The sequence below is a fragment of the Pagrus major genome, chromosome 21 (assembly GCF_040436345.1).
Source record: "Pagrus major chromosome 21, Pma_NU_1.0".
NCBI classification, from domain to species: domain Eukaryota; kingdom Metazoa; phylum Chordata; class Actinopteri; order Spariformes; family Sparidae; genus Pagrus; species Pagrus major.
The window spans coordinates 13409092-13423732 of record NC_133235.1 but is presented as its reverse complement, the minus strand read 5'-3'; the positions used below and the strand labels follow the sequence as shown (position 1 = coordinate 13423732).

The window sequence follows — 14641 nt, the reverse complement described above, 5'->3', positions numbered from 1 at the left end:
GTTGCCATGATAACAAATTATTATGCTCCTCACAGGTGACTGATGCCTGACCTTGATCTGATAATAACGCAGTGGTTAGATAACTGAATCTGCTTCCTTTTCCATCGTTGGCACCTGTTGCTCAGCCTCAGTATTAACCATTAACAAGTAGGTTGTTGCAGTGTTGGGTGTGGCATCTTAAAGCTTGCATGAATAGTTTGGGAAATATGCTAACTTATATGACAACAGTGAGCCACTCTCATTTCTACACGTTAATACGAAGCTACGTAGCCGGAAGTCGGTTAGCTAGGTTTAGCATAAAGCTAATCTGACCATGATCCTGTCTCTGTCAGAAGGTAACAAAATCTGCATACCAGCACCCTTGAAATTCACTTAATAGCCCGTTATATCGATATACTGTTCAAAAGCTGAACTTTAAATGACTATTTCGTTGTTGGGGCTATGCACTTACAGGACTATTTTTTGGGCCGGATGTAGTGCAGCCTGTGACTTCCGGGTGTGTAACCTCAATATAACCACAGCTTCTCCTATATACACTTACATTTTTGTGATATAACAGCTGTGGTGTTGCTGGTAGGCAGGTTTTTATTTTTATTTTTTACAATAGTAAAGCTATTTCCCAGTTTTCACGTTTTATACTAAGCTAAGCTAAGCTAAGCTAAGCTAAATGGCTGCCAGCTGTTCTTCCAAACACATGAGCGTTAGCCTATAAGTTAGCCCTCTCGACTAACAGCATTTTGGAGGCAGATATTGTACTTTTACTCCACTGTACTCCTACTCTACCATTTATCTGATAACTTTAGTTACTAGTTACTTTGCAGATTTAACGCTGCATCAGAGCTAAAGTAGGATATATTTGAAACAGTATTAATTTGATCTGTAATCTGATTTAGAAAAGAAAACCCATTAATTCAGATAATTGGAAAAATGCTGAATACTGTACATATAATCGGTCGACCCATAGTGTACAGTATACACGTACATGCATTATTTTACTTTTACTTGTGCTTTTGATACTTAAGTACATCAACTGTGAGGAAATTACTTCCGATACTTAAGTCCATTTAATATCCGTTTCTTTAAGGCTTTTACTCCACTACTATTCATATGACTGTCTTTCACTCTTACCAAAATAATATTCAGTAGCCTATCTTTAGTCAGTATCTTTACTGTCTTTTCTTTTACTCAAGTAGGCTTTTGACTCTTGGCTACTTTTACAACACTGACAACAAATACTCCTTGAAGATAACTTGGTAAACTGTGGATCACATGGAATATTTGTTCTGGATTCATAAGATGGTGATTTGTTCTGTTACAGCCATAGAGCAGTTTTTACAAGAGGTTTGTTAGTAAGTCAATTACTTTTTTCCTCTGCAGGTAACAAGTTCTGTCCCAATGACAGCCAGGCATTCACTTTCACCACCTATACTGATACCCTGAAGAGAGAGGTCAGTCCAGAACACACTCTCACTTGATCAGCTGTTACAGAGGTTGATCCTAAACCAGTTGTCAGTGCTTGGAGGATCAGTATGGATGAAGCACATTACCGGTTAAGCCCAACAAGCAAGCAGAAAGTGGTGCCATGAGAAATTAAAGCTGACACCTTGAGGCTGAAGTTTGCTTCCAGGTAATGTGATTAAGCTGCTAAAATCTTTAGATACAAGAGATCTGCCATGTGTGGTTCAACACACAGCACGTTTGGGCCTGCTGGTGGTGGTTTCCAAAGAAAATCTAGATAGGTGTGGTTGGATTGGTTAGAAAACTAGATAAATGGTCTGGAGTCGGGATCATTTTTATTCAAAAATAAAAAGCCCAAAAAGAAAACATAATTGTTTATGTATCTTTGGAAAATGAACAATTTGAAATGTCCTCTGTAAAAAAAACAAATTAAACTTTTTTTCAAATAAAATTTGTGTTTTTCCGCCATTAGTGGCAAACAAATTAGGGCGCTGCAACATTTTCCATTTCAGGCTAATTCAGTTGCATTTGATACGACAATATGTGTAATAATTATCTTGGCTCTAGTTGTGGCCATATTTTCACAGTGTTTTTGTCAGTGGTTTGTTGTAGTTCGGTTTTAAGCTGATTGTTTTCATAGTTGTGTCTGTTGTAAACTTCTTGTTGTATACTCTCTTAGTGGAACATAGTACACATACAAAAGGCATATTAGGTTTAAATCAATTTTATTGGCTTATTATGGCCAAAAAATGGTTATTTTCTCATATAAAACAATTTTACATCTGGGAAACACAACATAGACAATATAAATTACAAACAGGCAGCACCAGAAATATATATATTGATTCTTTACAGCATTTAAATAAGGAAAGAGAACATCTACAATCACAAACTCTCAAGTCACAAGGACAATAGATAACGTCACAACAGACCAGTAACAGTTATATTTCTGACAAGACAGATGACATTCCTTCATACACTATGTACAAAAACATGTCTCTCATCATACAATAAGTCAATATGACTAAACAGTTTCAGAATCTCCACAGAAAAATGTATGTCAGTGAAGAACATGCTTAATTTGATTCAAAATTGCTGGCAGAAAATATATTGTACAAAAGGCTGAAATGGTCTTCAGTGCCCCACGAACTGCTTTCCAACATCAGTCTTAACACAGTTTCTGCATCGTCATCCTAGTTTACAGTGATTTATAACTTTACATAATGCCTTTGAACACTAATCTCATCATGTTCATGTGGAAAATGACTCTTTGTGTTAATTGAGTCACCATTTGGTCCGCACCATTGGGTTTAAAAGGCTTACTTAATCAGCCTGTATTTCAGTCCTACATGCATGCTTTACATTAAAAATGGAGCATTTTCAAGGTGTTCTTGACCTGACAGTGCTGTTTACTTGCTACAAAACCACATTCGAACTCAACAACAGCCCACTTGATACCACATGTCTGGTGATGAGTCTTGACTTGTTGGAAATCCTTTATGGCTTACAGCACAGTGGACAGGCTGGGACTTGCCCCGTGACGCTCCTGTCGAAGGGCCCCTGCTTCATACCAACAGAATGAATTGTCTGCAATGGTGCAAGGTATACAAATTTTTCCATCTGTGGCTCTTCGTGCAGGGGAGGAATCTGCTCGTCTCTCAGAGAACAGGGCAGTGGAAACCTGGAACTCATTGATCATGACTTCGTTACGTTTCTATTTTGAGGGCCTTGGCTCTGGTATGAGGTCTTCCTTGCAGGGAGACAACCAGGAAAAAATGGAAACCTCTGCCTCATCAACTAAGCAGCAAGAAAAAGAAAGAATAGTCCAAAATCTACTTCTTTCCCCCTTTCTCTTTGTCTCAACTTTTTCTTTAAGTCTCTATTCTTTAAGACTTGCTTTGGATTGCAGCAGGGGCGATCATCATCATGCTGTACTTCAGAGGGTAGTAGCGGCCCCTCCAGGTCTTCCAGAAGATGCCCTGCTTCCTCTGGTGCCGTTGCTTGGGAGGAGGACTCTGGAAGTATCTACCATTTAGGTTGGAGCGACCGCAGTTGCTGAACCACCAGCCACCTAGGAAGACAAAGGACAATGTCAGGTTAGGTGCTGCCTTCGAGTTCTGTCCAACAAAGGAACATTAACAAATAGAAGCATATATCATTGTGATTGTCATGTATAACTTACCAGAGAGGTGCTTGGCGCAGTTGGTGTCGTCTTTCTGGTCGTTGTCTTGGTCGCGGGTGGAGAAAGGTAAGGAGGAGGTGGCGTCAGTCCCCAGGGAAGTCTCCAAAACGCTGAAAGCACCGGCCTTCTCAATCTGGAGTGAGTACTTGGTTTCCTTTCCACCCAGACGGAAGGGGAGACGGACGGTTGCTAAGTCACCAGTCCAGTCGCTGAGCTTGATGTTGAGGATGTAGCCACCATGTTTAACAATAGAGTGGATCTTTTCTAGACCCAACCAGAACTCTCCTATGAAAGAAGACAAGGATGGGGAGAGAAATCGTGAGCAAACTTCTGACTGCCTTTAATCCCTTTCAAGCCTATCGGTGATAAGATGCTTTTGGAGGCCAGCTCCAGCTCTCTGATGCTATGGTTGTAAAAGACAGTAATGCTGTGTGAACTAATCTGACCCTGGCAAGGCCAGCTAGCACCTGTCCAGTCCAGTTTTGCCGTTAGCGAGAGTGAGACCAAGGTCAAAAAGAGTATTTACCATTAAAGCCGCCAAAGCCTTTCTCGTAGGCCTGCCATAGCTGGTCAAAGTCCACTGAGCCATCTTGGCGCCTTTGGATCACCGTCCACCCACCATCTGGACAGAAAGACAGCAAAAGCTTGATCAGAGAAAGTTGTATGGACCAAAACAGCAGCTTCTGTACAGTTTGGAGACTTTGAACTCTAATGTTTGAAGTCCGTTGCCCAATTAGTTAGTAATCGTTGGCCAACCTGCACTGTGCAGGACAGAAGGGGCCAAATTTGGAATTTTACTCCACTTACCATCCTTCATCTCACAGAAGACTTCGAATGGCTCTGCATTCATTGGCTGGATGGTGTAGAGGCCACTTGTGGTCTCTCCTCTGAGGAACAGCTCATGACAGTCTGATGCCATTTCTAGAAGAAGAAGAAGAAGAAGAAGAAAACATCAATATTGAGGCCAACAGCTCTGTATGGTATCACTGCAAAGCCCCACAATCCAAACTGGAAACTCTGCACTACCCTGCTGGTCATGCTATTTATACATGACATACTTGACATGCTAACACTTTGCACTGCTGGGCTGTTATGGACAGGCAAAAATAATGCTGTAAGTTTGCAAGGATAATCTCTTTCTTCATGTTTTGAAGGAGTTTTATACATATTACTCTGGCGTGTCAATCAATAGTTGCTTACTCTACCCTGGATTCATAATTAGGTCATTGGCAGTTGGGGAACCTCACAGCAACATGTTTCCCTGCACTGCAAGAGCCGAGTGTCTGCAAATACCTATATTATGAGTGCTCTTATCAGCAAGTCTGGAGATACAAGTGTTTACCTGATAGAGCATTTCATCTAGCCACAACAAGAGGGAGAGTGAGAACTCCTTTCTCGGATATAAATATGACCTTTCTCCCAGTTCCCAAGCAGACTCAACCAGGCTATTGAGTTACACACTACTACCCTTTACATTCCTCAACCCCCTTTCCCCCTCCGTCTCTGATCCCCCTCCTCTCTGGCCTGTCACACCTCCCTCACGTGCACAGCAGCAAGTCGGTGACGTAGCAGTGCATGGCTGCTGCATGCGTGGGGAGTGATCAGAGTGTGGTGAGGGGGGGATAGAGGCTGCTGTAAATGGACATCAGAGTCGGCAGTAACACAAAGCAGGGGACCTCCGGAGTCAATTCAAAGCTGTCGCGTGGCCAGTGAGGCACGAGACTAATAGCACCCCCCTGGTGTCCTGCAATCCAATAAATTGTAATTTCTTTGTATTTATTTGATTGTTTTTGTTGGATATTATGCTGTGTATTGTTTCGTTGTTAGCACAGAGCCACATTTGCATGTGATGACCTCTCCTCTAGAGGGCTGAACTCTCTGTGGCCAGTCGTGGTTGTAGTCTGCCTCGGGGTCAGGGGTTCTCCTGAACTTTGGCACACTTCTTATTCATTACAATAGGAGATGGAGGTGGGGGGGTTTGTGTGTAGGGATGGGGGAGGAGAGGAGAGGATGACCGCAGAGGAGGGAGGAGGAGGGATGTCTGACTCCCTGACAGAACTAGGGGAAAGGTTGCTCATTCTTGAGGGATGTTCAGATGTTTGTTTTACACGAAAAGGTGGGACGGGGGAGGAGGCGAGTGTCTTCAAAACAGTGGTGGATATCTGTACAAAGTTCACAGATAAATATAGACTGCCTTTTCCCATTTCCACCCGGTTTTCCCTCCTTTTTTTTTTCTTGGCTCAGGCACAAGGACAGTAATCTGAGGAACATTGCACGATTTGAACAAAGCCAACAGAAATGATCAGTGTGAGTAATCCCGTTGAGCTGTGACCCTGGCTGAACACTCTCAGAGACCAGCGAACTTTCCCCCAGTTGAAACCTCGCCAGAGAAACTTGTTCCTTTTTTTTCTCATTCCTCAAATCCTGCTGATGTCAGACCTCCGAGGTCTTATTGTGATTTGTACTGGCTGACTGATCTCAACTGTTGCCTCAGCCACGTTCACCTTTCACCTACTTCTCATCTGTTGCCGTCGGAAACACAGATTTGACATTAAACCCACTCCAATTTATTCCAGTTTTATTCACCTATGACTAATAAAATCTGCTATTTTAATATGCATATTTTTTTGTTTTATTCAGCATTTTCTCCTGTCATCCCTCTCATCCTCTTTAAAAGACTAAACAGACCTTATTCGAGACCAACTTGTGGTGGGTGAGGAAGCTGAATGTGCGTCTCAACTCTTCCCCAGTTGGTGTGTATCCAGGCCAGTACAGTCTGGATGAAAGCACTCATTATGGCTGCTGGTCCAGTCACAGTGAAGTTCAGAAGGGAGCAGCAGCTGCTTGGCGTGGCAGCACACTGAGGGCATCATTCACTGCCTTTCACAATTACTGTAAGGCACAGTGTGAGGGCCATTGACTAGACTGAGCCTCATTCTGAAACTTTTAACTTCCCCTATCTCTAAGTCAGTACTTTCTCTCTTGATGACTGAATAAGTTTGGAATATGGCTATATAATGATATTTGATTTTAAAAGTGGGACCTTCTTAAACTAATTGAATCGTGTTAATGCTGCTTTCCTGAATAATGTCATTAGGATTGTACGCAGCTTCTACAGAAAGTCCAGCAGTTGACGTTTGCGGCGTCACGCTGAGCAGAGGAGCGTGTCCCAAATTGATTAGATTCCTTGATTTTAATTGCTCGTGATTTAAGCGTCTTTATGGCCTGACCTAAACAGATGGTCTGCCACATTTGGCGTCAGATTTTGTACAGGCGACTTAAGATCGTGCCAAGAGGGGATTTTGGCTTTACTTACCGACTGGTGAGTCGCGCTGTTCTGCGACGCCACTTTGCACGGAGCCGTCGGTGTTGCTGCTGCCCAGGGATGCGCTTCTTTGTCGTGACTGTTGGACCTGAAAAAAAGTTGTGAAACAATGATGAGATTGTGGAAAATACCAAGTCAAAAAAGATGCTTTACAACAATTACCAGTTCAGTTAGTTTGCACGCTGTATGCGTAATCTTAACGCTTCCTCACCTGACTTTGCAGCGTCCTGATGCGCACATTCTGCTTGTCAAGCTTCTCCTGCTGGAGTCTGATCCGCTCCATCAGATCATCAATGCGTCTGTTTTGAGCCTCCAGCATCAGCTGACAGAAAAATAACACAAAGGTACCACATTTTTAGCATGTTATAACCTTTATTCCACACCGCGCCTGTGCGTAAAATGTGCCCATTGCGCTTTAGAACTTTTTTAAGACATCATCAGCAAGCAAACACGAGGATTAACACAAGAAGAAGAGCCACCTGCGGGGTTTCATTGAAAAGCCTGCGAAACAGACCTCAGACACATCTCCACCCCTCAGTGACCAGCATTTGTTCTTTCCAACCGACCGCGGTGAGGTTATGTAACTCCCTCATAGCGCGGGATTTTCCATCCCTCTATAAAGCCTTTCAGGCTCACGTACTGCTTCATAAGCCCCTTCCATTGTGTCACATGGCCGAATAGTCTCCAGGTTGTAAAATCTCACAGCTGTGTAAATTTATTCACACATTCTTGCAGCTGTTGCCTGCAGAACCCTTTGTGTGGAAGCCTTTAGTGTTTCCCTGCACGTACTGCACGCTCTTCCTCCACGCAGTACCCCCCTCCACTCCGCTACACCCACCACCCACTGATTTAGTGTCTTTGAGCTTGAGGGAAAAGCCACCACCCCCACCATAAAAGCCAACTGTCCATGCATACTGTACACGAAGAGTCCCTTTAACCATCTGCTGCAGGATAACAGCATTTTGTAGTTTGTTTGGCTTCATGGTAATCTCTTTAAGTGATGAGTATGTGATAATGTTTTGCACACATTTTAAAGCCTGATTTGCTCAATTTTCCTCCCAAATTAACTTAATTCACTGCCCTTATCTTAACAGTCTTCTGCCCTCCCAAATTAATTATCATCACCAGAAACCAAAAACAGAAACTTGTGCCTTCTCACCTGGATGTTGCGAGCATCACTGTTGTTCTTGGCACCAGCGTCCGTGTCAGGCAGCCCAGCACCTCCCTGCAGCATGCTGTCCACCCTCTCCTCCAGCCGGCCCATCCTCTCGCTCATCGCCCTCCTCTCCTGCTGCATCTCCTCTGCCTTCTCCCTCAGCTCGGCTGTGACGTTCAGCAGCTGGCCCTCTCTGTCCTCCAGCCCGTGGGCCCGAGCCTTCAGGGCCTCTCCCTCCACTCGCAGCTTCTGGCTTTCCTTCCCCAGCTCGGTCACTGTGCGATTGAAGACCTTCAGCTTGCTGGAAATGTCCCTCATCTGGACTTTGGTTTTGTCCACATGCTCCTTCAGCCCCTGACCCAGCTGCAGCAGGCCGTGGGCAATGACATTCACATCATCCCAGGCTGCATACTGTACACGCTTCTCCTTGGCAGCGCTGCCGGACTGTGAGCCCCCTTTCCTCTCGAAGGGGAAACCTGTGGCCATGAGCACCACCAGGCAGAGAGTCAGAGTTGCCAGTGTTGTCTTCATTGCTGCTGTTGTCCTAAGTAGTTGAAATCTTGCTCTTAATAGTGTGTTTTCCTGTTGCAGAAGTGTGCAGTGTCCGGTCTTGTCTTCTTGACTTGGATTTGCGAGCTCAGGCTCCTGGCTGAACAGTCACAGCACTACTGTTATATAGTTTCACAGCCCTCATGTCTAAGCTGTGAGCTGCCTGCCATTGGCCAGCCGAGGAGAGGGAGGGGTGCAGTTACTCTCAGGTTTCTGTCCCTCCTCCACCTCTCTGTTAACTATTCATGTCAGAGGCGGAGGAGGGACATGATATAACAAAAAGATTGTCTTTCATCTCAGCACTGTGGGAGACAGGGACTACATTATCCACTGGAGAAAGCGAAACATTTGATATCCCCCAGCTGTGAAACAAATGTATTCCTTTATCATGAAGCAATGCTGAATTAAAACAAAGTGTTAACATGTGGAGTATTTCTGAAAAAGCGAGCTAATCCATCCATCAGCACAGGAACACCCTGAAACTGGTGGATAATGATAACAGAACCCAGGATAAGCTCATAAATTACAGAGTGCTCCTATTTGGAGAGTTCATTCAGTATTCACAGCGAGTCCAAAACAAACAGAGATCTGCAGAAATCTTGCAAATCATTTACTGTAAACTGGCCTGATTAGAGATGAAGCGAAGCGATTTAGATTCTGAATTATGCAAGCGTAAGTGAAAATGTTTGGAGCTGCAGTGTGAGTGGACCACACACACTGACACCAATGAAAGATGAAGCCCAGATTTTGATAGAGCGACTCGTCACCATCTTCTAAAGCTGATCGATTCACACAGTCATCTCTGTGTTTTCCACATCGATGAAATCTCTCTTTCAGTCTATGGACCGTGTTATAACTCTATTTCCTCTGTCCCACTCGGCTCTGTCTAGACTCCCTTTGCTTTTCAGGAACGTGCTGTCTTGTGCAGCACATCTTCTTGAAAACATTTTGATAAATAACAAGGCAGAGAAGTGTGAGGAAAAGTAGTCATTTGTAAATGACTTTAGTGTGATTCAAAGCTGTATTATTGAGGAAACTGTGCATTAAATCCGAAGACTTTTCCTCACAAGACTGAAAAAGAAGTCTTGTGAGGAAAAAGAATGAATTAAAAATGCCATTTTAAGATTAGTAATAAAAACACCCCGGCTTGCTGTCATAGAAGTGGATAATATTCTTAATCATTCATTTCCTAATTAGCCTGATTACAATCTCACTAACCTAAAAAAACATAAATTGTACATTTAATAAAGCACAACTGTTATCATGTGATTTGTTAGAAGAGATCATAATGAAACATTTCTAACAGCTATCACAGGATTTCTTTATAATCTTTCTGGGGATAACATGAGGAATGAATGAAGTCAGTGACACCACCGAGCACGTCAGAAGAGGAACATGCGTACAATTTGGCCCGAGGTGCTCTTCAGCACAGATCTGCTGCTGGGAGGCTGTGAGGACTGTGAGAATTAGGGGAAAGTTCACAGCACAGAGAATGGCCAAATTGAGGGCCATGGGGTTTTCTTTAACAACCTCCGCCGGGGAGCTCGCCTGCCGTACGTGATCCGGGGCCAGATCACAAAGAAGGAGCCAGTTTAACCCTCTCCTGTCTGCAGCCCAGACTAAGTAGGTGAAAGGTAACTGGGAGACTGCTGACGGTGCCGAGAGGGGAAACTGAGTGCAGGGGAATTACAGGGCCCGTGCTTATGTGTCTGGAATGTCACAAACATGCATTATTTTCCTCAAATCGTCAGCAGAGAGAGAGTTTCCACTGGTACAACCAAAGACTGCTGCATTCCAGTTTCAAATAGGCGTTTCTAATTCAACATTGAGTAATATTTTCCTTTGAATAGGAGCATTAAGGTCAACAGACAGATTTGATTTTGTTTGTTCCAACTGACAGACTTGTGTATCCACTGAGGCGGTGATTCATGTCCTCTCAGATGCAGTACAGCAGGATTATAATTGAATGGAAGCGTGTTTTTTATTCGCTGAAGTGTTTTTGAATGAAAGGCGAGGTGGTTAAAGGTATCTGTTTGCGGCAGGAACAAGCAGGAACACGGCATGTGGAAAAGACAATCACGTAACAAACACAGAAATATTTCAACTTGATGACAGTCTGGTACATGGTTGTCATGATTGTACATGTAAAGAACGTGCATTGTTGCATTCTTCTGGGACTTTACAGAACTGGGCAGCTACATGAGCAGGGTTTGGTAAGGGTGTGAAAGACAAACCGCAGGCCTCCATTCTTGGCTTTGTGTGCTGATGTCTTCATCGCATCAGGTCATTTTTCTCATTGCCAGAATGGTATAGATCCTCGCATGTTCATAGTTTGATAAAAATGTCCAAATGTAGTGCTTCAGATGAATTACAGCTGTGAAAGGAGGAGCTGGTTGTTCAGGAGCTTGATGAAGTGCAGTTTACTGTAAAGAGTTACGTTACAGTAAATGACACGCTGCAGTTGGCATGATTCAAACAGTCTGGGAGAAATCCTGTTTTGCTTCATATTTTAATCCTACCGTCACTGTAGGATGGCTCAGACTTTTCATCATGACCTTAAAGACAGAATTACATAATCATTTAATAATATGCTGTCAGTGAGTGTTTCAAACCCTTATGAATTCAACAGTATTCAGATCTTTTACTTTGGTAAAAAGAGTAACACCACAGTGTAAACATGCTCCATTTAGGTCTGGGTGATATGGCCTTAAGATAATATTGCTATATTGCCTGCTATCTTTAAATCTCCACAAAAACACTTCATAACTGCTTTCACTGGGCGACAGCATCAAATACCATGATATTTTAAACCAAATAGCTTGATATCGATATTGCGACAAGACTATTGGTCCTCCCAACAATGTGATTTTGACAAATAATCATCAGTAATGTGGATATAATGAGTATTAGAAAAAGTAGAGCAGTCAGAAAATGATAAACCAGGAAAAGACACAATATCACAATATAATGGTTTCCACCTTTACTTAATTATTATTGTAGTACCAGTAGTTTTACCAGTAGTAATATTTCAGTAATGTAACTGTACTCACACTTGAGTACAGATTGTCAGTGCTCTTTCCGTCACTGCTGAGAACATACTAACATGAAGCTTAATCTGTATAAGTGTACCATATTTTATAAGATGATATGTTTTGTATGTTAAATTTGAGGGTGTAATGTAACTAATAACTCATGCTAAAATTGTAGTGGAGTAAAAGTACAACATTTCCATTCAAAATATGGTGGAGATGAAGTATGACATAGCATCAAATGGAAATACTGAAGTTGAACCACAAATTGGTGTTTTCTACAGCTGGATTTCATCCATAGAGGAATCAAACAAGATCAAACACAACAGCCAACAGACTGCTGGTCACATTGTCAGTAGACAGTATATTTACATGAGGACAGACTAAACAAGGGAATTAAATAAACATCACTCTTATTTGTATAATGTCTACATTAATGCAGGAATCTGTCTCTTCTGTATCCTCTCATTCCAGCTCACAAAGCCTCCTAGTCGTATGTTCCTGATCGTCACTGGATCCACGCCTCGCCACAGCTGCTAATTCAATTTCCCAAAATGGCCGCTCCCATCTGTAGCCGGCGTTGTGACCTTTTACCCAGATTCCAAACACAGAACATCTGTAAATCTCGGTGCAGCCCCCAGACTCAGTCATGTACGAGGGGATGGAAAGAGCGATAAAGAGAGAAAGAAAGCATGAAAAAAAAAAAACAGGTGCAGGAGCCTCTCAGAGCTGTAAACCACTGGTTCTCATGGATAGACCGTGATCTGTGATCTTTACCATTTGGGACTATTTTATTTTATGAGGTTTTGGGGTTTTACAATCTCAGAATTTTTTCCACTTGCGTTTGCCAGAAATACATTTCTGATTGTATTTCAACGAAGTCAGTAATATCAAATAAAGATTTAGATCGTTCTTGAGAGGAAATGAGGAGAAGAAAACTGAAGGGGAAAAAAAACCAAACCAATATAAATTGTCATCTTGCCTGCTCCTGTTCAGCATATGAATATCCAAGCGAGATTTAATTTAACAACTCATCCATCATAAACCTCCATAAACCATGTCTTGGGGTGTCTCCTCACTTCTCAAGGGAAACCGAATATTATATTATGTTCCTGATTTCTGATATCATGAGATATTCACGAGCAGCAGGGACCTTTTTTTCGCTGACTGCAGGGTCAGGTTTCGTGATAGGAGCTCATGACTGCCTTGTGATTGAGAAGGAACTGCAGAGGTGGATCTAGAAGACTGATATGCTCTCATGATGGATGGATGCTGCTTTCTTAGCGGTCGTAATTATAACCGATGAAGAAACTAGAGGAGAGGGTGGTGCACAATTTATGTTTTTGTTTTTCAGAGCCTGATTTACTACTGTATATTATGACATTATGACATCATTATGATATTTTGACTTTTATAGCACAAAAAGCACATATGTAAGTAACAACACTTTTTATTTCTTTTCACAAGATTTTTAGTTTCACCTTCGTTTCTCCTGCTAATGTAAAAATGTCACAGATTAATCAATTTCACTTAGAAAGTAATGGATTCCTGGTTTTTGCTGCATGATTTATTTTATTTTGTTTAAAGGGAATCCTGTTAAGAAGAAAAATGACCTCGTGACCTGTGATTTAAGCACCCCCCCTTTATGGAGAAGTTTTTAATTGGGAGACATAAAAAGCAGCAATATCTCCTTTTTCTGCCATAAAGGAATCAAATCAATGAGGACAGACAAACTTGCTGACAGATACACGTCACGTCATGATTCACTCGCGCTCATTCACCACACAGACGTGCACCGCAGAACGTTTGCCTCACATCAGTGTTGCAGTTCCCTTTGTACAGTAAGTCCGGAACAAGCAGACAGCCAGATAAAACACACTACTGCCTCCCGGTGGTGCAAAGTGAGAACATTATATCTATTCAGACTTGACCCCTGTGCATTCATCCAGTGGGGTGTCTCTGGTGCCTATTGTTGCCCCAGGTACTGCATACTGAATGTGACATGGCACTTAAGCAAATGAAAACCTGCGGTTTTTCTTAAAGCCTGCAGCGGTCCTGAGAGACGACAGTACAAACAGGCCCGGGCAGGGAGAGCAGGCTGAGAGGATATGAGAGATTTCCTGTGAGGACTCCGACATGCTGTCCTTGGACGAGGATGGTCCCCATTTTGCATCAGCATGTATCAAGAGACTCCCTCAGTTCCCATGCAACTGTTTGACTTTTGCCTCTTAATGACGCCAAAACTTTAAATATCTACATATGCTTTGCTTTTATAACATCCTGTAGAGTTTGGACGGCCTGAATTGTTCATATTAGCATTGAGGTTAGTGACACAAGTTATATAAGGTTAAAAAAAACATGCTCCAGTGCCCTATTTGTGCAGCTGACCACGGACTTTAATCAACACACTGTATATACACTTCATGTATGTATCTTTCTTGCCTGCTCGGATGCACACATACACAGGCAGTCGTCTCCTTTTACATTCCTAACATCTCATGCTCGGCTTGCACATGCACAGACATGTGTTACATGATACAGATGAATCTGTCTTTGTCATTTCTTCTGCTTGAAGCGTTCGGTATTTGTTTTACCATGAGATACTTTTACTTCTCAGACTGGTCGTAAGGATCAAGCCCCACGCTGACTGACGACCCATATAGATCTTCACTTCACCAGACGCCTAATGCTTTTCCCTCAGTCCTTTCACTGCTCACGCGCTAAATGAGCGTCCCAGCTGGCAGGAAGCAGAAAAGTACAGAATGTACATATATCCCAATTTGGAAAATGTAAACACGTACAGACTGTGGTTGACCTCAGCAGCTGTGTATGCTGTCAGTTCTTCTGGTGCTGGAAATCTACACTAGACAAAAAAAAAATGCTGCTCGTGTGCGACTGCAAACAGTATTAGACGTGATCCTCAGGCTAAATGCAATCACTAC

At 42.7% G+C, this 14641-nt stretch overlaps 1 protein-coding gene across 1 annotated transcript; it reads right to left on the bottom strand.

The window, feature by feature from the left end:
- Nucleotides 1-2166: 2166 nt before the first annotated feature.
- On the bottom strand, nt 2167-8790 carry angptl4 (angiopoietin-like 4). Its single transcript, XM_073491138.1, has 7 exons — nt 8125-8790; nt 7177-7287; nt 6957-7053; nt 4448-4561; nt 4167-4262; nt 3641-3925; nt 2167-3529 (listed from the first exon to the last, which is right to left on the bottom strand). Exons 1-7 carry the CDS (start codon nt 8650-8652, stop codon nt 3345-3347), a joined length of 1416 nt encoding a protein of 471 aa, XP_073347239.1. The 5' UTR covers nt 8653-8790; the 3' UTR covers nt 2167-3344.
- Between the last annotated feature and the right edge of the window lie 5851 nt (nt 8791-14641).

Coding starts and splice junctions, on each gene's coding strand:
- angptl4 (XM_073491138.1), bottom strand. CDS start 8,652: ATGAAGACAACACTGGCAACTCTGACTCTCTGCCTGGTGGTGCTCATG. Junction 7,288..8,124: donor GTGATGCTCGCAACATCCAG/GTGAGAAGGCAC, acceptor TTTTTCTGTCAG/CTGATGCTGGAGGCTCAAAA. Junction 3,926..4,166: donor AGGCTTTGGCGGCTTTAATG/GTAAATACTCTT, acceptor CTTCTTTCATAG/GAGAGTTCTGGTTGGGTCTA.